The 25,848-nt window shown below is 36.7% G+C and overlaps 1 protein-coding gene across 1 annotated transcript in view; it reads left to right on the top strand.

Annotated features, from left to right (window-relative positions):
* The window catches only part of Elp1 (elongator complex protein 1), a 313,623-nt gene that overhangs the window by 161,282 nt on the left and 126,493 nt on the right, over positions 1–25,848 (top strand). The window contains exon 9 of the mRNA XM_067136206.2: positions 21,868–21,970. Within this exon, the coding sequence (XP_066992307.2) occupies positions 21,868–21,970 (103 nt within the window). The remainder of the gene's footprint in view (positions 1–21,867; positions 21,971–25,848) is intronic.

Raw genomic sequence — 25,848 nt, 5'->3', positions numbered from 1 at the left:
TCCCAAAAGAAATGATGTTGTATGACAAAAACTGTGTATGGGGAATATGCGGGAAAGGGAATACACATGTTCAAATCTAGCTACGAATAAACCTGCTAGTAGATTGGACTTGCACAGTGTGCGGGACAACTAGGAGAGTCTTTCTTACCATGCGGGAAACCTGTGATTCACATTTTCTAACACTCGTCTCATGACGCACTAGGAGCATGCGCTGCACAAGCTTATAAACTGAACGTGTTAATGTCAGGTCATGCTGGTTCTGGATAGTTTTATCTTTTGTTTTGAGTGCCTTTGAGAAACAAATTATGATCATATGCTGTTATTTAGCTGCAGAAGCGGAAGAACTTTCATGTTAACATTGAGGTTGCATTGAGCAAGATGGCAGCGAATACAATGTTTTTTCCTGCAACTAACAGTAATTGAATACTGGTTGTCGAGTGATGAAAAGGACAGTTTGAATTTCGTGAGTATCGTGTTCTTGAGACAAATTGTATTTGAAAATATCCTTTTTTAATGCAGGAAAGTCAATAATTTGTTTATGAAAAATACTTTATTAAGATGATAATGATGAATAAATGACATTACAAGTTCAGACTTTTCACTGAACTTTTTGCAGTAGCAGAATTTATTTCAAGAGCGGAATCACTTGTAATTCTCTTGAAGTAATAATAAACAGAAAATTTAGTGTCTTACCTTACACTGAAGTTGTCATGCTGCTCAAAGATCCCAAAAGAAATGATATTGTATGACAAAAACTGTGTATGGGGAATATGCGGGAAAGGGAATACGATATGCTTTTAGACATCATTATCTGGAGCAGTTTCCAACCACAGGCTGGGTCTGCTCGGAACATAAGCCTTTCCATTATTTTCTCTCCATCCACCACTTCTCTTCTGTCACTGTCGTCCAGTTCCCTCCTCCTGCCTCAGTGCTCTTCTTTCAGCAATCTGTCCCTCTGTCTTCCTCTAGGTCTCCTTCCCTTCAACTCTATTTCTAACATCTTCCTTGGTATATCCCCTCTTCTTCCATTCTCTTAACATGTCCATACCACTTCAGCCGTGATTTTTCTATCTTTTCCTGTAGGGGTATCCCATTTACCAATTCCCAAACTCTCATTTCTTACTCTATCCAATCTTGTTAAATGTACTTGACACCTTTGGAACTTCATTTCCACTGCTTGTATTCTACTTTTATCCCTTTCCTTCATCACCCACGTTTTTGATGTATACGTCAAAATTGTCAAAACTGCAGCATTTCAGTGATAAAGCTGAAGCAGTTCTGTTAAGAAATGTTACATTCATGTCACAAATTACCGAGCTTGATAGCTGCAGTTGCTTAAGTGCGGCCAGTATCCAGTATTCGGGAGATAGTAGGTTCGAACCCCACTGTCAGCAACCCTGAAGATGGTTTTCTGTGGTTTCCCATTTTCACACCAGGCAAATGCTGGAGCTGTACCTTAATTAAGGCCACGGCCACTTCCTTCCCACTCCTAGCCCTTCCCTGTCGCATCGTCGTCATAAGAACTATCTGTGTCGATACGACGTAAAGCAACTAGCAAAAAAAAAAAAAAAAGCATGTCACAAATTAAGGATATCATAGACTACGAGGAGCAACAATCTGAACAGCACATTCAGAAATATTCATGCAAGTAGCTGGCCATGTGGCATTGATTAGGAGAGTGCAGTAATGGGCCTTGGGCTGCAACACCTACAGTACAGTGGAATACAGCAGAACTTTATAAAGTGTTGAGTCATCCTGTCTAGGCATCAGAAGTACTCAAAACCTCTGTTATGGTTCGTGATTGCGGGGTGTGTTGCGTACGTTGGAAGATTGGGATCACTGGGGCAAATTAATCTGTTAGCTCAGCTGAGTCCAAGTTTGGTGAGTTTCATCTCGGCTCAATCCGATGGTGTTTGAAGGTACTTCTGTATGCCAGCCCTGTGTACCTCACTATGGTTCGTGTGCTGGTATACAGGACTGAGAGTTGAAAAGTGACGAGTGTCCTCTACTCACCATGGTAATGTGCATGTTATGCTTATCCACTGACTTTGTGATGTACAGGCCGTACTGTAGTGAGCACGGGAAAGCAATCAGCTGATCGTTAAGGGTGGAAGTTTAGCACATGAGTTAGCTGAGTTACATGTGAATTCTGCACTGTTTTATTGAAATTTTTATTGTTGACCGCATGTTTACTCAGATACATATGAGATGAGTCATCATCAACTGCATTATTCAGTGAAAAGTCCTTAATTAGAAAAGAAAACTTAGTGTGAGCCTGTATTCATGTGAAGCTATAGGCTAATAAGATCACTCTTCAATGTTATAATTTTGCAGTTTACTAATAATAATAATGTTATTTGCTTTACGTCCCGCTAACTACTTTTACGGTCTTTGGAGTTGCAGTTTATTTGTGTAATGTTACATCCGTACTGTAAAATTAATTGAGTTAGTACATTCAATGTTTCATTATCAACCGCGGTGTGTATATAGTTAAAGGTGAGAGAATTCGCCATTCCTGAAGCCGGGTATCGACTCCGCACGGCTGCCACGCGTATCTGTTCGAGCGCAGCAAACTCTTTTGTTTGTGTTATGCGTAACACCATGTTTGTGATGCCAGAGTCGAGCGCGGCAGATGATCAACACTGGTTCCTCAGTTCTCGCGCGAACCTATGAGTACCGTACTGCACGTGCAGACGTATTGTAATGAAACAGATACTGTACGTACATCACACAAAGTATCCACAGCATCGTTAGGTGTATTTCTATCGGCCATGAAGTCGAATTCCTTGAAAGCAAACCACTTGGATACGTAAACAGGACCTGCATCAGTAAATAAACAAGATATTATTAGTGCATTAGCATAATTGCATATAACATGAGTGGTATAGGCTGACTGTAAGTCAGTTTAATAAATATGAACGTACCAGAACCAGTTATGAGAGACTTCTTAATACAAGACTTTTCTCTTCTGTATGACGCCAGTAAAGTTAAAAATTAAATAATTGAAAAAGAGGTTCAACCTATTCAATACATAAGAGAAAGAAATGTAGTGATTACATTCTTATTTAATAGTAACTATAAATGGGACCGGTTTCGACCCTAGTTCAGGTCATCGTCAGCCGTAAAAACATGTAAAACAATGCATATGAAAAAGAAAAAGATTAAGTGAACTCTGGATCGGTATAAGATGAAACATAAATTAACGATGGGGGTAGAAATTGTAAGTCACTTAAAAGAAAACAGAACGTAATATTAAGAATGGTAGTATGGCACACGCAATGATAGGCGAAGTCTCACAATGTTTATGAATATTGGAGAACGGTCAAATGGGTCAGTTTCCACACTCTGTCAGGCACAAAGTCACAACACTATCAAATAATATATGAAGATCATAAATAACTTGAAGTCGCAGACGAATAGATTTGTAGAAGCAAACCGCCAGCTCCCGGTGATCAGCGCGGCACATTCAAGGTCATGCGCTGCGGTCTCGAACGTCAAAGTAGAATGGAGAATATCCTGAACGTCCAGTATTTGTCTCGGTTGCGGGAAGTTAAGTACGTATATATAGAAATATACAACGTAAATCAGTATAATTGAATGAGTATTTGTGCTCCTGCTAAGTTCTTGGAAAACAGTTGACTTGAAAAAACAATTGTAAAGAGGAAAAAAAAAAATAGTAAAAAGCGCAATATCGGAAAACAAATGAAAACTTATATGCACAGTGCGCTATTTTTTAAATTGAAAAAAATGAGGTCATGATTGAAGTAGTCGAAGTTGGCACAAGACAAGAGTTAAAATTTGAAAGAGGAGAACCGAAATGAAGGTCGATGGTGTTTTTTTTTTGTTTTTTTTTAATATAATAGAAAAGGTAGAATAAATTAACAGAGGAAGAGTGATAGTGAAATAAGAGAAAGAATAAAAGAAATTGAAATTAGATGGTATTGAGAGTTTAGGGTGGGTTATTGGAGGTAGAAAATGTGGGTGGGAACTTTGTAAGGCATGGAAAATAGAATTGGGGTTTTGGAATTTGGAATTTTTGAGAAGAAGAATTAGGAAGTCAAAAAGGATATTGGGTTTTTCAGAAATGTCGTTTAAATTGAAATTAGGGTTGAAGTACTGGTCAAGGTGGATAAAGCAATTTTCAGTAATGTTTAAGAGGGGGCCTTTGTTAATGATTTTAAGTATATTCATGTCATTGTCAATACTGGTGAAACTATGCTTGGAGTCTTATATGTGCTGTCCTATGGCAGAGAATCTGTTGTATTTAATGGCGTTGACATGTTCAGAGTACCTGATATTGAAGTTGCGGCCAGTTTGTCCGACGTAGGAGGAATTGCAGTTGTTGCATTTGAATCTGTATACACCAGATTTAGAAAAAGCATTAGACTTATTTAGAGATTTAGAGTTGTGTAAGATATCAAGGTTTCTATTGTTAGTTCTAAAAGAAATTTTCATGTTATGTTTTATAAAAATATTAGTTATTTTATAAGCATCCTGAGTGAAAGTGAAGGTGGAAAAAGCAGTTGGTTTTATTGAGTCTTTAGATAAAGTGGTTTTTGGACGGTGTTTGAATTTGTTGATGATGCGGTTTATGAAGGAGTTGTTAAAGCCATTGAATTTAGCAATGTTGCGGATGGTGTTTAATTCATTATTTAAATCTTTTTTGGGCATAGGGGTGTTGAAGGCACGAAAAATTAAGCTGTTATAAGTAGCACGTTTATGAGCTTGGGGGTGCGAAGAATCTTGTCTTATTGTGGTTGCTGTTTGGGTTGGTTTTCTGAAAATTTTGTAAGATAAAGAAGAAGGATGTCTAGTAATAGTTAGGTCTAGAAAATTAAGAGTTTGGTTGTGTTCTGATTCGAGGGTGAATTTAATGTTAGAGTCTAAGTTGTTGAGATGAAGAAGTGTAGAGGCTGCGTTGGTTGATTCCTCATTTAATATTACTAATGTGTCATCGACATATCTGGCCCAAAAGAGGATGTTGGAGAAATTATTATTATTATTAATTCTTGTGTTTTCTAAGAAATCGAGGTAAATTTCAGCAAGAATGCCAGAAGCTGGTGATAAATGGTATTGTCAAAGGTAAAATAATTATTGTTGAGAACTAATTTTAAAATAGACATGAAGTCTTGAATTTCAATTTTACTTAGGTTACTGAATTTGTTTAGGTTGTTGTTTATAATGGGGAATAATTTTGAAATTGGAATACTAGGGTACATGTTCACAATGTCAAAAGAATGGAGAGAAAAATTTGGTTGGATTTCAAAATTCTTTAATTTGTTGATTAGATCAGAAGTGTTTTTGATAGATTTGTTGGATAAAAATCGATAATTTTTTAGTAAAAATGTTTGGATGATTTTAGAAGTGTTGTATAGGAGACTGGGTCTGTAATTGATTATTGGACGGATGGGAATGTTAGTTTTGTGAATTTTAGGGAGGGCTTTGGCAGTGGGTAGTCCTGGGTTCATGTTTATTAATTTAGTGTTTTCTTGATCTGTGAGGAGAAAGGAAGCGTTTTTTTAAAGTATGTTTGAGTAGGCGTTGGATTTTTGTGGTTGGGTCTTTTTTTACTATAGAAAAAGAAGGGTCACTGAAAAAGGTTTTGGTTTTATCTAAGTAGTCAGTTTTTTCCATTATGGCAGTAGTGTTGCCTTTATCAGATTTGGTGATAATGAGATTATTGTCATTGATTTTCTTTTTAAGATCAGAAATGATTTTATTATCTTTAATTAAATTATTAATTTTATTATTATTATTATTATTATTATTATTATTATTATTATTATTATTATTATAAGAGAAATGTTTTTGTTATTTATAATGAAGATTTTTTCGAGTTTCCTTTTTACTTCATATCTGATTTCATCTTGTTCATCTGTTGGCATTTTGTTAATGGCTATTTCAGATTCAATAATTAAATTGGTGGCTACATTGAAAGTGTTGAGATTGGGCCAATTGTGTTTGAGGCCCTTCGAAAGAATTGAGTTTTCAACATCAATAATGGTTATGAATTTCATGTTTTTGGTCCGTATTGAACTGAAAATAATATATAAGTAATAATAATAACAACGTAAACGTTTCCACCTTTTCAATACTAAAATATATTCACAAAATTATAAATTACACGGTACTAGTTTCGACCCATCTAGGGGTCATCATCAGCCGTATTGGAGCAAAGATCACTTTTGGCGAAATCCTAAGAAAATGTTATTTTAAAGAATAACAAGTGAAATGAGATGTTATTATGGTAATAGTTAATAATACAAGGAATATACATACTAAGAGGTTTTTAACAAAGAATAAAGTATAAATGGGGTGTTGTAAAAATTATAATCATGGAAATCAGTAAGTTCTTGTATTGAAATGACATATATAAAATTATATATGGCTTAGGAAGAGGGCTTAAGGTGGGGCTGAAGGGTGCGGGAGAAAGTGTAATTGTCTTGGAAAAGTACCTTTGATTATATTTAGGATTGAGTTTAGGTTGGCTGCATTATTGTTTCTGAGGAAAGTGATAAATAGATCGAAGAGTATGTTGGGTTTCTCTGAGATTTCATTGAGATTGTGACTGGCATTAAAGTATTGGTCTAGGTGTATGTAGTAATTTTCCATTATGTTGAGTAAAGAGCCCTTGTTTGCTAATACAAGGATGTCCATGTCTTGTTCAATATTGGTGAAATTATGGTTATAATCTTGCATGTGTTGGCCGATGGCTGAAAACCTGTTGTATTTTATTGCGTTAGTGTGCTCGTGGTATCTGATAATGAAGTTTCTCCCGGTTTGCCCGATGTAGGTTTTTTTACAGGTGGTACATTTGATCCTATAAACTCCTGATTTAAAAAAACTGCTGGTCTTGTTGATGTTTGAAGTATTGTATAAAACGTTCATGTTCTTAATGATTGAATCTGAAATAGCCATTAACAAAATGCCAACAGATGAACAAGATGAAATCAGATATGAAGTAAAAAGGAAACTCGAAAAAATCTTCATTAACAATAACAAAAACATTTCTCTTAATAATAATAATAATAATATTATTATTTATTTATTTACATATTTTACGCCCACATTGGAGCACTGAAATCAATACATTTGAGTTAATTTCTTCTTCTTCTTCTCCCAGAACTTTTTCATCCTCTCCGACCTGGAAGCCCTTTGTGTGTCCGATATAGTATATTGTTTCCGTTCAACTGCTTTTAGTTTGAGACTTATGCTTTTGTTCTTCAAAATCCTCTTCTCTTTTCTGTCTTTGATTTGTTGCCGAGTTATACCCAATTCTTCCAAATCGTCCTGAACTTCTTTGAACCAATTATTATTGATTTTATTCTTCAAAAAGTAATCGAATAGTTGTTTCAATATCCTGGTGTCTGCTAATCTTGATATGTGACAGAAAAAGGAAATTCTTCTTTTACGCATTGTAGATATTATTGATTCACATTCACGATAGACAATGTTGTTAGGCAACAATCTCCACTGTCCATCAACTTGGTGTTTTTTATTAATAATTGTTCTAAGAATTCTTCTCTCAGTTTTCTGTAATTTGTCTGTTGTAGATTTTACATTTAATTTGAATAAAGTTTCACTAGCATAGGTTGCCTCTGGTTTAACTATGGAATTATAGTGTTTCAGCTTAGCGTTTATCGAAAGAGATTTTTTTTTATAGGTTGGCCAGGTAAGTCTTTGTGCTTGTTTAAATTTAGTTGTTCTGTGTTCTATTGCTTCTTTTTCATTTGTGTTCCATGTTATTATTTCCCCAAGATATTTGAATTTCTGAACAATTTTAATCTCTTTATTACTGTTCAGCTGAATAACTGGTAAATCAACTTTAAAAGTTGGCATCATTTCTGTTTTTTCAAATGAAATTTGTAATCCCATTTTTTTAGCTATAATTTCTAGTTGTTCAATTTGAAATTTAGCCTCTTCTATTGTATTTGCTAGGCGGGCATTCATTGCATTGTGGAGTTTTATCTCCTGTATGCAGTTATCAGACTGTGCTTCATAAATAAGCTTCTGATAAGTTCACTTGCATACACCCCAGCGTCAGTGGGTAGGGTCTGACACATCCCACTCTGAAGAGTCTAGTGTCAGACCTAAGACGAAACGCTGGTTAATAGAGCAAACGCCGGAAAAGCCATCCATCTAATTTTTGATCTGATTATTAATAATCTCATTATCACCAAATTTTGTTGGTTATTCTTTGGGTTTATACAAGAAAAAATCATTTTTAAACAACAATTATACGAAACACATCTAGAAATTGCTAATCTTCTCCCGAGTGCACAATGGAACCTCTTCCTAACTCAAGTAGACAATAAATTATTTCATGCACTGTCACTCAAGCAACAAATCCTACAGAAAAAACTCAAAATTCTTAAGAACAACTCTTCTTCACATAAATTCCAGTTTAAGAACCGTAACACACCCTCCAAAACTATTGAACAATTCCATCCTCCCATCATAAATCTATCTAAAACAACTCTGAGTGATGTTGAAAACTCAATTCTTTCGAAGGGCCTCAAACACAATTGGCCCAATCTCAACACTTTCAATGTAGCCACCAATTTAATTATTGAATCTGAAATAGCCATTAACACATTCACGCCCGTATCCGAGTTATTGCCTATAGCGCGTGAGCATGCTGTGGACCGTATCCGAGTTAGCCCAGATAAGCGCAACCTTGAATTGCAGCCGTTCCTACGCAGCTGGGATCTATTTTGGTCACAAATATGTGCGAGAGAGACGAAGGTAATACCCTTACGAATGTTTCTACTCAACAGAAACCACATGGCCACGGCGATTTTCCCTCCCAATGCACTTTTTTTGTTTTGTTTCTGAAGGTAGCCTAGCGCTGGCCCAGCTGGCTGCGTAGTTGGTTTCTGATTGCACAAGCGTGTGTATAGTCGTGTTCTGAAGTGCAACCATGGCGTGTAGGGACAATGTAAGTGTTGACGTAATTGCCGACATCCTTTTCTATGAAGACTCAGGTGATGAACTGATTCCTGAACTAAGTGAAATTGAAAGTGACAGGGATGACAGTGAATACGATTCTCCCGGACACGTGACAGAAAACATAGTACCGGTATCTGAATGTTCGCCTTTATATCGCCCCCCTGCGATCCCATTTACTGCTAAACCAGGTATAAATACTGAAACAGAAAATGCTAATGAGATGTCATTTGTAAATCTATTTCTCACAGCTGAATTTCTCGAATACCTATGCGAGCAAACAAATCTGTATGCGAGTCATGTAATCAGTGCCGCGCCGCGCCCCCTCTCTAAACACTCTCTTGCTCAAACGTGGAGTCCGGTGACTGTTTCAGAAATGAGACAGTTCCTGGGTTTGATGCTCACTACCGGCATTATTAGTAAACCATGTCTCAGAATGTACTGGACAGAAGATCCAATTTTCTCCACTCCTATTTTCTCAAAGACAATGTCACGAAATCGCTTCGAAAGTATCCTCTCATTTCTCCACTTTAGTGACAGCAGCGAATACAAGCACAGCACTGACAGATTGTATAAAATCAGACCTATTTTACAGAAACTTTCAGACAGATTTACAGAGCTTTATACCCCCAAACAGAAAATTGCTCTGGACGAAGGAATGCTAGCCTGGAGAGGGTGCCTAAGATTCCGCGTATATAACCCCGGTAAAATAATAAAATATGGCATTTTAGTGAGGATGGTTTGCGAGTCTAACACGGGGTACATCTGTAAACTCATGATATATGATGCAAGTGGTGCGAATTTACAAAGCACAGTTTTTCAGCTGCTTGAAAATTATCTTGGCCAGGGGTATACAGTCTATATGGACAATTATTACAATAGCGTTGACTCGCGAAACAATTACAGGAACAGAACACTGCTGTATGTGGAACAATACGGTCAAATAGGGGTGTACCAAAAGATCTAAAGGAACACCAGGCAATTCTCAAACGGGGGGAAATGACTTTCAGGAGGGACGAGGATGTATTGCTTGTTTCTTGGAGAGACAAAAAGGTTATTACTATGGTGACTACCATCCATTCGGCAGAAATGGTCGAAACAAAGAAATCCGGAAAAATACAAATGAAACCAGAGTCTGTGACCGACTATAATCAACACATGCATGGTGTTGATACTGCAGACCAGTACTTGGCGCTCTATCCTTTCATGAGGAAAACTATAAAGTGGCCGAAAAAGGTGTTTTTTTCTTTACTGTACTGCTCACTTTTTAACGCATTTCGGCTCTTCCAGAACTCAAATCCTCAAAAATCAAAAACATTTCTGAATTTCATGCAGACAGTAGTTAGGAACTTGCTCCAGGAAAAAACTGAACCCGACATACAAGTACAGTCACCTCTCTCCGACATCTCAGCTCCATCTACTTCATCAGCTCCAAGTCAACGTCCCGCGATTTTGCCTCCAAAAAGGGCACCGGCCAAGGATCCACCATTTAGGTTAGATGGCAAGAGAAAAGAGCATATTCTCTTCAAGTTTCCACCATCAAATAAAGTAAAGTTCCCTTCAAGAAGGTGCAAAGTGTGCTTCAAAAATAAAATTATTAGTGAAACACGCTATTTTTGTGGAAAGTGTGGGTGTTCCCATTCACCCAGGAAAGTGTGACATTAGCTACCACAGCCTACAGAGATACTAGAGGACTTCATTAAGGTATGTGGAAAATTTTGTTTCCATATCTTGTTTAGTTTAGAACTTATTGTGAAAAGAATTCGTTGTTGTTTGCTCTGCCACTAACAGCTGAAATAGCTGGGCCAGCTCTTTAAATAGCCAGCTCAGATGATGGGCGTGAATGTGTTAACAAAATGCCAACAGATGAACAAGATGAAATCAGATATGAAGTAAAAAGGAAACTCAAAAAAATCTTCATTATAAATAACAAAAACATTTCTCTTAATAATAATAATAATAATAATAATAATAATAATAATAATAATAATAATAATAATAATAATAATTTAATTAAAGATAATAAAATCATTTCAGATCCTAAAAAGAAAATCAATGACAATAATCTCATTATCACCAAATCTGACAAAGGCAACACTACTGTCATAATGGAAAAAACTGACTACTTAGATAAAACCAAAACCTTTTTCAGTGACCCTTCTTTTTCTATAGTAAAAAAAGACCCAACCACAAAAATCCAACGCCTACTCAAACATACTTTAAAAAAACGCTTCCTTTCTCCTCACAGATCAAGAAAACACTAAATTAATAAACATGAACCCAGGACTACCCACTGCCAAAGCCCTCCCTAAAATTCACAAAACTAACATTCCCATCCGTCCAATAATCAATTACAGACCCAGTCCCCTATACAACACTTCTAAATTCATCCAAACATTTTTACTAAAAAATTATCGATTTTTATCCAACAAATCTATCAAAAACACTTCTGATCTAATCAACAAATTAAAGAATTTTGAAATCCAACCAAATTTTTCTCTCCATTTTGACATTGTGAACATGTACCCTAGTATTCCAATTTCAAAATTATTCCCCATTATAAACAACAACCTAAACAAATTCAGTAACCTAAGTAAAATTGAAATTCAAGACTTCATGTCTATTTTAAAATTAGTTCTCAACAATAATTATTTTACCTTTGACAACACCATTTATCACCAGCTTCTGGCATTCTTGCTGAAATTTACCTCGATTTCTTAGAAAACACAAGAAATAATAATAATAATAATTTCTCCAACATCCTCTTTTGGGCCAGATATGTCGATGACACATTAGTAATATTAAATGAGGAATCAACCAACGCAGCCTCTACACTTCTTCATCTCAACAACTTAGACTCTAACATTAAATGCACCCTCGAATCAGAACACAACCAAACTCTTAATTTTCTAGACCTAACTATTACTAGACATCCTTCTTCTTTATCTTACAAAATTTTCAGAAAACCAACCCAAACAGCAACCACAATAAGACAAGATTCTTCGCACCCCCAAGCTCATAAACGTGCTACTTATAATAGCTTAATTTTTCGTGCCTTCAACACCCCTATGTCCAAAAAAAGATTTAAATAATGAATTAAACACCATCCGCAACATTGCTAAATTCAATGGCTTTAACAACTCCTTCATAAACCGCATCATCAACAAATTCAAACACCGTCCAAAAACCACTTTATCTAAAGACACAATAAAACCAACTGCTTTTTCCACCTTCACTTTCACTCAGGATGCTTATAAAATAACTAATATTTTTATAAAACATAACATGAAAATTTCTTTTAGAACTAACAATAGAAATCTTGATATCTTACACAACTCTAAATCTCTAAATAAGTCTAATGCTTTTTCTAAATCTGGTGTATACAGATTCAAATGCAACAACTGCAATTCCTCCTACGTCGGACAAACTGGCCGCAACTTCAATATCAGGTACTCTGAACATGTCAACGCCATTAAATACAACAGATTCTCTGCCATAGGACAGCACATATAAGACTCCAAGCATAGTTTCACCAGTATTGACAATGACATGAATATACTTAAAATCATTAACAAAGGCCCCCTCTTAAACATTACTGAAAATTGCTTTATCCACCTTGACCAGTACTTCAACCCTAATTTCAATTTAAACGACATTTCTGAAAAACCCAATATCCTTTTTGACTTCCTAATTCTTCTTCTCAAAAATTCCAAATTCCAAAACCCCAATTCTATTTTCCATGCCTTACAAAGTTCCCACCCACATTTTCTACCTCCAATAACCCACCCTAAACTCTCAATACCATCTAATTTCAATTTCTTTTATTCTTTCTCTTATTTCACTATCACTCTTCCTCTGTTAATTTATTCTACCTTTTCTATTATATTTAAAAAAAACAAAAAAAACACCATCGACCTTCATTTCGGTTCTCCTCTTTCAAATTTTAACTCTTGTCTTGTGCCAACTTCGACTACTTCAATCATGACCTAATTTTTTTCAATTTAAAAAATAGCGCACTGTGCATATAAGTTTTCATTTGTTTTCCGATATTGCGCTTTTTACTATATTTTTTTTTCCTCTTTACAATTGTTTTTTCAAGTCAACTGTTTTCCAAGAAAGCAGGAGCACAAGTACTCATTCAATTATACTGATTTGCGTTGTATATTTCTATATATACGTACTTAACTTCCCGCAACCGAGACAAATACTGGACGTTCAGGATATTCTCCATTCGACTTTGACGTTCGAGACCGCAGCGCATGACCTTGAATGTGCCGCGCTGATCACCGGGAGCTGGCGGTTTGCTTCTACAAATCTATTCGTCTGCGACTTCAAGTTATTTATGATCTTCATATATTATTTGATAGTGTTGTGACTTTGTGCCTGACAGAGTGTGGAAACTGACCCGTTTGACCGTTCTTCAATATTCATAAACATTGTGAGACTTCGCCTATCATTGCGTGTGCCATACTACCATTCTTAATATTACGTTCTGTTTTCTTTTAAGTGACTCACAATTTCTACCCCCATCGTTAATTTATGTTTCATCTTATACCGATCCAGAGTTCACTTAATCTTTTTCTTTTTCATATGCATTGTTTTACATGTTTTTACGGCTGACGATGACCTGAACTAGGGTCGAAACCGGTCCCATTTATAGTTACTATTAAATAAGAATGTAATCACTACATTTCTTTCTCTTATGTATTGAATAGGTTGAACCTCTTTTTCAATTATTTAATTTTTAACGTTAATACTTTCAATACGGAACAATGAAATTTTTATCTTTAAATGCCAGTAAAGTTGCCATTTTTTTCTTTAACTCCTGAACCGGCATTTTCATTTCCTCACCTATGTCCTTCCATGCGTCCTCGCGCATACTTTTGTTGTGATAACTAGAACTTTTAGGATTCCACAAGATCTCTTTACATTTATACAGCTGTATCAGAGATATACAAATTTCATTCTCCATTTCGCCGAGGTAGAACCACCCCAACACCTGTCTCAACTGAACGAACACTGCGCACTGTAATCCCTTTGCCGTGGGACAAAAGACCGCTCCGATTTGGCTCGACCTACGCAAAGGTCGAGCATGGGAGTGTTCATCTTGTTGCGCGAGGCAACATGGTATCGACTTCACGAGGCAAAGCAACGAACATTGCCATACGCGGCAGCCGCGCCAGTCGATACCCGGCTTAACAGTTGCGGTGTGCCTGGCTGCAAAGCCAATTATAAACGAATATTTGTGTTTCCTTCTGATGAAGAAAGATTCAGCTTATAGAAGAAGGCTATTCCTAGGGAGAATTTAATAGTTAATCACAACACAGTTGTGTGTATCAACCACTTTCCTGAAGACCATATTCTGAGGGAAAGGGTGTCTCATCCAGATGGTGAGTTAAAATGTCTTATTATGTCATAAACATGGGTAACATTAGGTATATTTGTATGTAATCAGACTTATGGCTTATTTGAGTTCAGTGTATTTGAAAATTCAAGCCCAGTTTATGCATTTTCAAAATGTCTTGTGGAATAAGACTGTTGAGGTTTTTCCTATTAAGCTTCATGTTATTGCCAATGGTACAGGGTTATTCCATGAAAATTGAATATGAAAATAATCGTAAGTTATAGCCATTATTTGCTGTTTAAAAATCTATATTTTTTAACATTAATTTGATTTCATGACAGTGACAGTACCGTAAATGTTTTGTTATTGTTGGAGGTTAGCTTACTCATAATCTCTCTTGTAGGTATTGAATTGGTGGTACAGAAATAGTTTACATTTGTAGTATATTGTATTGGTATTTGGTTGTATGTTTTCTAACAGTGTGTATGATGTCACTTTCCAGTTGACTAGAAAATGGATAGAAATTGCAAGAATATGTCTCGCCCGTGTTCGCCCGTGCTCACGGAAACAAATGGACATACGCGATAAATAGAACATTACGGAGAAGGATATGCATTGTATGTAAGAATTAACAAATATTTATGTATAGTTCTTGATTTTATAAGGTGTTAACAGTTTCTTAAGTAATATAAAGGAGTGTGTCATTTAAGCAGAGTGGATGTGTATCACCTCTAAGTCCTACCCAAAGCGTGACGTCATCAGAGCTATAGTACGGCCTGTACATCACATCTCTTGGAGTTTCTCTCCTTGATCGTATAACTAACAACACAATCTGGCAGAGGATTGGAGCTTTTGCTGATACATGAGGAAATGCCTGAGGAGGTACAGCCGTGCCCTGAAAGCAGCAACCAGTACCTTCATTTCGGATGCCTGTAACTTTACCGTTGAGGTCAAGCATCCCTGTAGAAGACACACTAGCCACCAATATGAAGATTGTTTGGCTCAAACCAAATGCAATTTGGCCATGCAGTGTGGGCTTGCATTCGGGAGATGGTGGGTTCGAATCCCACCATCGGCAGCTGTGAAGATGGTTGTCCGTAGTTTCCAATTTTTCACCCCAGGCAATCCTATCACTTCTCCATCCTTTTATTGCCGAAACCTTCGATTTGTTAGTGCGACGTTAAACCGGTGGCAAAAAAGGAGACAAGAAATAAACAAGGTTACATAAAATGGCACTTATCAATCTGAAGACTGCACCGGGTGTGAATCCTGAGCAGTTTCACATTGCTGCTTTGATTTTTTTTTTAATCATCAGTAAAACTGCCGACATTGGAGTAATGCAGTGAAAGAAACAGTGATTTGGAATTTGGGTGATCACAGTGAATAGCTCGCCACATAAGTCCTAAACTGTCATTGATCATATATTGTGACCCTGGGCACAGTTGTTTAGTGTGATGACAAGAGAAAAGCAAACACGAATGATCATGTGACCTTAAGGTGCTGTCTGTGCAGTGCTGTAATAATGTAATTCCGTGGATTTACATAGTTTATGTCTCCTGGAATTATGGAAATTTTTAAAATCAATTTTACATTTGACATTTCCTTGTTGTTGCTTGTTGTTTAAAGGAGCCTAACATCTAAGATCTTGACGTTTGCGAACCAGATTAATGTCAAAAATCTTTATTTTCAAAATGAACATTTAAATTGTACATACAGCAAAACCTCGTTAGTGCGTATCTCATTAACTCATTTTCCCGCTTAGCGCATCGTAAATTTGAAGTCCCGATTCTCGTCGTATTAAATTATAAAAATACATCGCTTATCGCATCACGAATTTTCGCTGTTACTGCTTAGTACAATCACATTTTTCTTAACCCTAAAAATGTTATTTTTCATCCTTCAAGAAAGAAACGTGATTTCTAGCTTGGCTAAGAGCCATCGCCACAGATACGTGATTTCGGGAAAAGGCCTTAAATTCCTAAACTTCACAGGATGTTGCACCTTCGGGGAGCAAGCTGTTAACTTCAGAAATGTTCAGTTTTGCTTGCCGGTTAGCAGAAAGATTGATGAATAACACATTGAGTCTATTTGACCTTGTATTTCGTATGCCATTCAGAAGTTAGAAATTTACCTTTTGTTGAGTGGTACAGTGAAGTGTAACAAATATTTGTCTTGTGATACAATAGCCTATATCTGGATTAGGAACATAATTGTGTGAAATTGACTAGCGTGGTGCATATTAGTCTTGTGGTAGCCTATTTATGGATACATAAAATGTCATGAAATTCCTTAGTAAGTGTACTGACGTTCACATCTTTAAGCATCAGAGGTCGCAAATGTTGAAACTCGCACCTTTGAGTTTCAACTCGATCACTCGATTGCAGGTTATAAATTTCATTTTTATCCATATTGAAGATCTGCATGGAATTCAAATTCTTATAATTTTGTTGAATACCACCTATTCAACACAATAATAAGATAATAACAACTTACATATTTATTAAATTGCTAATATGGTACATGTTTCACTCCTTTTTGTGAGCATCATCAGCCAGTTATCATTTATTTAAGGTTATATAAGATCGTGAATCTATTCTTGGGTTAAAATATGCTTTATAACCTTAAGTAAATGATAATTGGCCGATGATGCTCACAAAAAGGAGCGAAACATGTACCATATTAGCAATTTAATAAATATGTAAGTTCTTATTACCTTATTATTGTATTGAATAGGTGGTATTCAACAAAATTATAAGAATTTGTATTGATCATTCGAGTCGGTCAAAGTTTTTAAAGAAAAATTTCATAATGTTCCATATTGAACTGTATCACAATTAAATTGAAATAAGAAATAAAATGGTTCAACCTATTCAATACAATTAAATAAGAAATGTAGTGTTACATTCTTATTTGATTAAAAGTGGTACTGGTTTCAACCACCAATCTGGGTCATCATCAGCCGATTAAAAATACAAAAACAATGCATAGGAAAACAAGAAATTAAAGGATAAGTATTTCAAAAGCAGTTGAGGAGGCAATATAAGGCAATAAGGATTAGCACTGTGTGGTTTTAAGTCATAAAATCCTGAAAAGTTGAAGATCAGTCACTTATATGAAGCACGGCGCAAGCCCTTGAAGTGTAGCACAACACACACAATGTCCGGCACTGTGCCTCAAAATGTTTACGAGAAGAGTTGAATAGTTCAGTCAACCAGTCTGCATACACTGTCTGGCGCAAAGTCACAACACAATTTAATAAATATGAAGTCCCAAAAATGTGTAGAAGTCAAAGATCAGTGCAATATAGGCCTACTCAATGTGCTTTTAAATGCCGATGAAATTCGGTGAATAGCTTAATGATCAAGGCTGTTAATGCTCAGTCATGAAAATATATATAATACAATTTAATACAATTGATGTATGTATCAATGTTATTAGGATCTTGTAGATTCTTAAAAGATGCGGAACCATTTTTATCATCACAATTGTTTTTTATGTCAACTGTTGTATTGCCTCTTCAACTGCTTTTGAAAGACTTATCCTTTAATTTCTTGTTTTCCTATGCATTGTTTTTGTATTTTTAATCGGCTGATGATGACCCAAATTGGTGGTCGAAACCAGTACCGCTTTTAATAAAATAAGAATGTAACACTACATTTCTTATTTAATTGTATTGAATAGGTTGAACCATTTTATTTCTTATTTCAATTTAATTCGGTCAAAGTTTTGTCGATTTCAAAATGGCGGCCAAAGTCATTCCTTACAGTTGCACATGGTCGAGTGTAACCACCAATTCATTGTCTAAGAGCGTGACCAGAAAATAATGTTTAATAACCCACTGCTCGAAATAAAAGGTTTATACTAACATTTGTTTTAGAAAGAGTGTAATCTGTAATAATACTTTGATGTTTTTATTGGGCCCCTTGCAGATGTTTTCCTATTTGTTCTCTCATGTTTTTCACACCTTTTAATACTTTCCTCTCATCTTTAGAACTGGTAGATATAGTTTTCACTGTACCCACGGATACATGACGTAAAATACCCTCATGTCGGAAAAAATCTAATCTAGTGTTTCCATATCCCTGTTGAATAGTTTTTATTAATATGTACAGTAGTATGTTCTCGCTTAACACGTTCTTTTTCCTTGTCCCCTGAAAAAACATCTTAACAAGATTTTACTGTATAACTACTGTGTTGCCAAAAGTCACAGTTAATGACTGCTTACACTTCCCAGAGTTATCTTACACTATCTGATCAAAATTATCTAGACACCTGCTCGAAACTATCGCACACTTGGCACTCTGTGGAGAAGGCTGTCCACTACGCCTCACAACATTTCCAGAGGAATGGCAACCCAGTCTTCTTGCAGAATTGTAGCGATCATATTGGGGTCTGAACCCATTCTAGTTAATCCCAGAGGTGTTCAGTAGAAATGAGTTTGAACACTTTATGGACAGAGCTCTCAAACACAATGTCTCTGAACTGGACAACAATACTGGGTGAGTTGGCCATGCGGTTAGGGGCGCGCAGCTGTGAGCTTGCATCCGGAAGATAGTGGGTTTGAACCCCACTATTGGCAGCCCTGAAGATGGTTTTCCGTGGTTTCCCATTTTCACACCAGGCAAGGCTTAACCTTAATTAAGGTCACAGCCATTTCCTTCCCACTCCTAGCCCTTCCCTATCCCATCATTGCCATAAGACCTATCTGCGTCGGTGTGGCATAAAGCAACTGGCAAAATAAATAAAAGAACTGGACAGTATGCAGCTGATCCTTATACCCTTCTGCTTTTAAAGAGCTCTGTATTATTACGAGGATACCAAGTGCCTTCCATGAAAAAATCTTTTCACTTCACTTCACCTCTACTAAATTTCAATGTAGGTACTCTATAGGCTCACATGTATTGTTTGTATAGCATTTGCCACACCCAAACCCTCCCATTTGACTCTAAATCACGTCTCCAGTCATACACAGGTGAAATGCCCTTATAGGGAGGTGCCTGAAATTTGAACTACTTACTATCTCCTGGCACACAGTCATGGTGTTAGTTGCACAATTAGAGGCATTCCAGAATTTACACAACGGCTAACTGGGGCAACTTGAGAAGGGTGGGAATGGCCCTGACTGATTGCTTACTTATGTAACCGTTACTTCAGCGGCCACACAAATACAGTTAAAAGGGAGGAAAATAAATCAAATTACAAGGTGCCTTAAACACTATACACACCATAACCATGTAATGAACTGCAGCAAAAACAGCACAAGTAAAAATCAATGAGGGCAACTTGACATAACAAACAAGGAACATGGAATGGTGCTGAGAACCTACCAAGGGCATGGAGATGGCTTAGGTTGCGGTTTTCAGAAAAATCAACGGTGATCTTGATTTTCAAAAATATTATTTACAAAATGGACTTTACAAAATAATCACGAACAAGTTCAGCAATGCAGAAAATATTGATACACTGTTTGTGAAATACAAATTACATGTTCTTTCAGACACACAAAATGGATGTTCCTTGACGATAGCTTCCTATAAGTTCAAAGAGTCAAGCAAATACGATACATCTAATTACAAACCAAGTTGTACAATACAATCTTGAAGGTAAAAAGAAACGCAATATGCTATTACAATTTAGAGTGAAGTTAAACGTACCTTTCAAAACATCTGAACAACATAATTGAAACAGGGTAAAATCGGAAATATCTAAACTTGGTGCAGAGCCCAGTTCAACTTGGTCCCACACCAAAAACACTTCTGATGTGGGGCAGCGGAAAAACTAGCGTGCATAAAGTGACACGGAACCACTAGAGGCAAAACCCCGAGGGAAATACATAAAACTATAAATTACATGTTTAGCGAAACAAGGAAAGGGGAATGTTTCAAAAACAAATAGGCAAGCCCAGCTGAAAAGCTAAGGCATCTGAAATAATTGAGTGGCGAGTCTGGGTGGGGTTAGGGCAAACTCCTAAATGAAAAAGCAAGCGAACATTAAATGTAATTTAAGGTGGAACAGAAATCAAGAGTGCTTACCCCATGGTGGCCCATCCCGGCAGCGAGGCATCACTTTTAATTAAATAAGAATGTAATCTCTACATCTCTTATTTACTTGTATTGAATAGGTTGAACTAACATATTTATTATTTCAATTTAACTGTGAAATTTTTATCTTTAAAAACTTCGGATAGTCGAGAGATGGAAGACAGCTCTCTTTAAAAAGGAAACCCTGGCCGTGGAGTAGCCAGTCAGAATGCAGGAGCCTGACTATCGCCACCCAGATTCACCAATCACAACTCTTTCTTTGGTCGCGATGTTTAAACCCCTTTCTCGAACACATACGATCGCAAATCTTCCGTTTCCAGAATAGTAAGAACATACTTCTAGAATGCATAACTAACAAAGGCCAACACACCCTGTTCAAAAGGTGCACGTCACAAACTTTCTGGACTGTTCCAGTTAATATAGAAATGTAATCTTCTAGTTACAACCGACATATGGTAGAAAAATATTTTTTACACTGTACAGGTTAGGTAGCTGAATGGAATACAAATAAAATGTTCTAGCACAATGCTCCAGATCATACAGTAAGTACTACTTAAAAGATTTACAAATAAAATCTTCTACAAGCACTTTCCACCTCCAAGAGATTCTACACCTGTGTCAATTTACGTGCTAAGCAATAACAATTCCATATTCTCTTGCTGCACGCATTCTGCAGGTATCACGGAGCACTGAACAACATCGAATCCTCAGTCACCTTTTATAAAAGCAGTGGCAGTCATAGTGACATCTACGATGTACTTCACATTTACAGATGAATGCCGAGATACTTTTGGTCATAGAAAATTAAAAGAGTTTAACAGTTCCACCTTTTCAGTACAAAATTTTTTGCAATGCGGTTTATATTACGAGTAAAACATTTATTTGGTACTAGTTTCGACCTAAGGTCAAGGTCATCATCAGCCAATAACAGAAATTTTACAACATATCAAACGGTCTATAAACAATGCACATATGCTGTAAACATTAATAATTTGAAACTAGTACCAAATAAATGTTTTACTTGTAATATAAGCTGCATTGCAAAATATTTTATAATGAAAAGGTGGAACTATTAAACTCTTTTAATTTTCTGTGTAATCACAGTTCAATACGGACCTATCAACATGAAGTTTGTATCCTATAACTTTTGATTATGTAATGTATATTGATTCATCCCTCTAAATTAAAACTAAATATTGAAATTTTATATTTTGTAATAAAAATTGAGTATGTACAATAAAATAAAAAATGAACCAAATGAATTAGTTAAGGAGATATTTTTACCTGTTGCTTGTTCCAGTGAAATTAACTTTCAATGCACTACTGTGTGACATCTGTACTTCTAAGTCCGTGTCTTCTATGAACCTTACGGTTTTCTTCTTTGATGCATTTCATTTATGTTTACTCTGGCACTTTATTCACTCTGTGTCCTAAGTACTTTCTTCTGCTGATCATCTTTCACCCAAACTCAAAAACAAGCAACTTGAAAAGAATATAAACCAGTTTATGTCATGTAGTGTGTCATTGTGTTTCTAGATAGGGATGGTCATCACGGAGACGAGAGTGACTTGTTGTCAGATACCAGCAGCCTTACAGGTTCATCAGGAAGCTCTTCTCGAGGCAGTTCAAGGATTTCTGGGTAGGTATGTCTTGCTATACTTTTTGTCTAGAATGCCATGTGCATAGGTCTGATGTGGGTTTTTTAATGATATGTTACTTCCAGTCCCTCACTACCTTCTGTATATTAACCTTGTGCCATACTTTGACAGAATGTTCCATCCAACGAGTGAAAGTTGCAAATATGCTTTGACGGATACTTCCATCCATTCTCGCGAACTATCTGCAGACGCACATTTACAGTTAGCAAGCCAGCAAAGTTTGTTCTATAAGTTTTAAAATGTAACCTGCAGATGTCAGGAACTATCTGAAGTTAATTTTTATATCATAAATGTTTAACTTGCTCCTGAAATAAGAAAAATAAAACACACCTCACTGCATGTTATTTGTAAACAAATATGGCAGCGACCTGGAGTGGCACGGGTGATGTTATTCATGATTGGCTTGAGAATATTGATGTTGAGATTCACAATGAAAGTGTGCAAAGAGAAAATAATTAATCTTCAAATAATATTAGTGAAGGTGAATCTGATTCTATTTCCGGAGAGCCAGAGTTAACGGATAATTCAAAATTTACTCAACAATATCAGTAGGTTGGAACGTCAGTAATGAGTGACATTGGGAACTTGAATCTAATAAATCTACTGACATTACATGTAAGCCACTCTATGGTAAACAGAAGGTTAGGAAATAAGCCAACAGAACTGTAAGTGGTCAATGAATTTCTAACCCCACAATTCTGTGATCATGTAATAAAAGAAACCAGTGGTAATATCTGTAAATATCTGGCATATTAGCCAAATTTCCCTCACACTGGTAATATACTATTGACACCTCAGGGTCGATATACTCACTACTACTCATCAAAAATGGCTCCAACTCAGAAGTAATTATACCCATCGAGGCAATGCCGAGTGGTGCAGCACGGAGGCTGTGCAAGGATACCTCATTAGAGTACCTCAAATGAAAGGTTGTTTTGTACATGGACACCTACTTTTTTAGTGTCCCATACATAAGAGTACATCTCCAAACCATAAATGTAGGGTGGAATGCAAAAAGAAAGAAAAAAAAGTTGTTTATATGTTTTTAAAATCTGTGTATATATTTGTTTGCATTTCCGTAAAAATAACTGAAAAATAAATAGTATGTAAGGGCACAATATTTCCCAAAAATATGGTAGGTCAAAAGGTTAATAAGATGGTTGTGGCAAGTAATAAACAAGTGTCATATCAAATCATATACGGAAAGCCTGCCTCTGTGGATCAGTGGTAGAGTGTCGGCCTCCAGATCCCAAGAAAGCGGGTTCAAACATGGCAGAGGTTGTCAGATTTTTGAAAGGGGGGGAAAAAAAATCCTCTTGACACTCATGTTGTACGATGTCGGCATGTAAAAGATATCTGGTGACACATTTGGTGTTTACCCAAGAAAATTAATTAAATCTCAGCCATAGACGCACAAGAGAGTTTCGGTTTACTCAGTCTGCCATCTAGTAGGCGTACAGTAAAACAGAACGTCGAAATTGACGAGCAGACAGCCAGATGGCGTCAAATTGAAATGTTTGCACACGGTAGCTGAGGCCATACTGTTACCGGTTTCCAGTGGTTACTCAACATATAGTAAAGAAAAGGAGAAACTTAAATCACACGGCATTTTAACATCTTTAGCACACAAAACATCAGATGAACTGCACCAAGTATTAACAAATGAATATCAGATTGGGTAATGTGACGACTATAAGAAAGGGTGTGGAGCAGGCATGGGAACCCTACCAGGGCCATTGGGATACGTAGTTTGCAGGTTTCTAGAAAAATCAACAGTGATCCCTTGATCTGCATTAATATTTTCCAAAGTAAACATTACAAAGAAAATTCGAAACAATCCATCAACTCAAAAATCCAGGTACAATATCTCAAAACAACAAAGTAGATGTAAATTGCCAAAGGCTTTTCTTTTAAGTCAAAGATACTTAACATAATGCAACTTCCAGAACACAACGTTTGAGGCTAATAGGAACCACACGATACAAATACAATATTAAGTGAATGTTAACACACTTTCAGACAATCGCGCCACATAATGGAAACAAGGGGGAAATCAGAAATACTTAAACTTGACGCAGAAGCCAGTTCAACTTGCTTCCACACCAAAAACACTACTGATGCGGGGCAGAGGAAAAACTAGCGTGCATCAAATGATACAAAGTTACTGGAGTCAAACCCCGAGGGAAATAAAATGAATCTACTAATTACACGGTTTATAAAACTAAAAGAAAAGGGGAATGCCTCCAAAATTAAACAGGCAGGCCCAGCTGAAAAGCTAAGGCATCTGAATAATTGAGTGGTGAGTCTGGAGGAGTAGGGGTAAACTCCTATGTGAAAATACAAGCAAACATTAAATATAGATTAAAATGGAAATGAAACCAACAGCGCTTACCCCAAGGTAGCCCATCCTGGGAGGGAGGATCGCCGATGTGCGTCCAATCACTGGACTGACGAGAAACGAAAAGATCTCGAAATTTTGGCCCGCTCTCTTAAGAAGGCAAAGCTGGCCCCGGTGCAATCACCGAGTAACCAATCAGACCACAGAAGCTTCTCTCTCGCCACCCAGACTCATCAATCATAATCCCTTACCAAGTTGCGATGTTTTCACAATATTCCAGAACATCCTCTAACCTTAATCGCAAACTTTCCATCTATAAGCAAATTATCACAAAAATAATTTATTCTATTATCACCACCTATTCAATACAAGCCACATGCTACATGGTTTAAATATACATAATACTATGTACACTTCTCAGGGACATGTTTCGCCCCTTGTTAAGGGCATCATCAGCCTGTAGGTAACCATAAGGTCAAATGTCTGAAACATTATCTATTCATACATGGATTACAATGAAAATTACATTACACATTAAAAACATCTTAAAGTTAACATGCTGCTATTATAATACAGGGAGAATAATTTAAGTGTTCCGACTTCTTCTCGCATGCCGTGGGAAGTCCTGAGCGAGCGCCATATGGCTTCTGTCAACACGGCGAGATAAGAAGTGTTCACTGCAATGCGCAGCTGTTTAGCACTCTGTCCCTCAGTTAGAAAATATTGGACTTTTAAGGTGTGTTGTGAGGTTATTATCATGATGGTTAAATACACTGTAGAGCAAAGAATATTTTTGGTCAAGTGTTATTTGCACAAGAAGAAGAAACCAGTTAAAAGGTGCCTTCGAAAATTCCGTAGACATATTCCTGGTGCGACAGTACCATCAAAACGTTACGTGCATCAGCTCGTTTACAAGTGGCGTAGTACTGGTTCCGTAAGCAAGAAGAAAAAGAAGCGAAGAAGAACAGCTCTCACACAAGAGAGGTTAGAAGATATACAGGCAAGACTCCAGGTCAGTCCACATAAGTGGCTTCGGAGATTAGCTCAGGAAAGTGGTATTTCACCTCCTTCAGCACGTAATGCATCAAAATTGTTACGTTTACGATCTTATCGGACTCATTCAGTCCATAACATACTGCCTACAGATTTCAATGCAAGAATACGATTTTGCAATTGGCTAATAAATAGTGTCCATGACGGTGTTGTGGATCCGAACTTTCTTTTTATGAGCAACGAAGCCTGGTTTCATTTCAGTGGATATGTCAGTTCACAAAACAATAGAGTCTGGGATACAGACAACCCGAACATTTTACAGCCGAGACCTCTGCGCGATGTGAAGGTGGGTGTGTGGTGCGCTATCAGTGCCCGACGAATTATCGGTCCGATATTTTTTCAGGACACGATTACTTCTGACCGTTATATTGACAACATTCTGGAACCATTTTTTGCTGAACTGACTGAAGAAGAGAAAAGGTACGGCTATTTCCAGCAGGATAGTGCAACAGCCCATACGGCGCGTAG

The sequence above is a fragment of the Anabrus simplex genome, chromosome 1 (assembly GCF_040414725.1).
Source record: "Anabrus simplex isolate iqAnaSimp1 chromosome 1, ASM4041472v1, whole genome shotgun sequence".
In the NCBI taxonomy this organism is placed as follows: Eukaryota; Metazoa; Arthropoda; class Insecta; order Orthoptera; family Tettigoniidae; genus Anabrus; species Anabrus simplex.
This window is presented reverse-complemented; position numbering and strand designations above follow the sequence as displayed.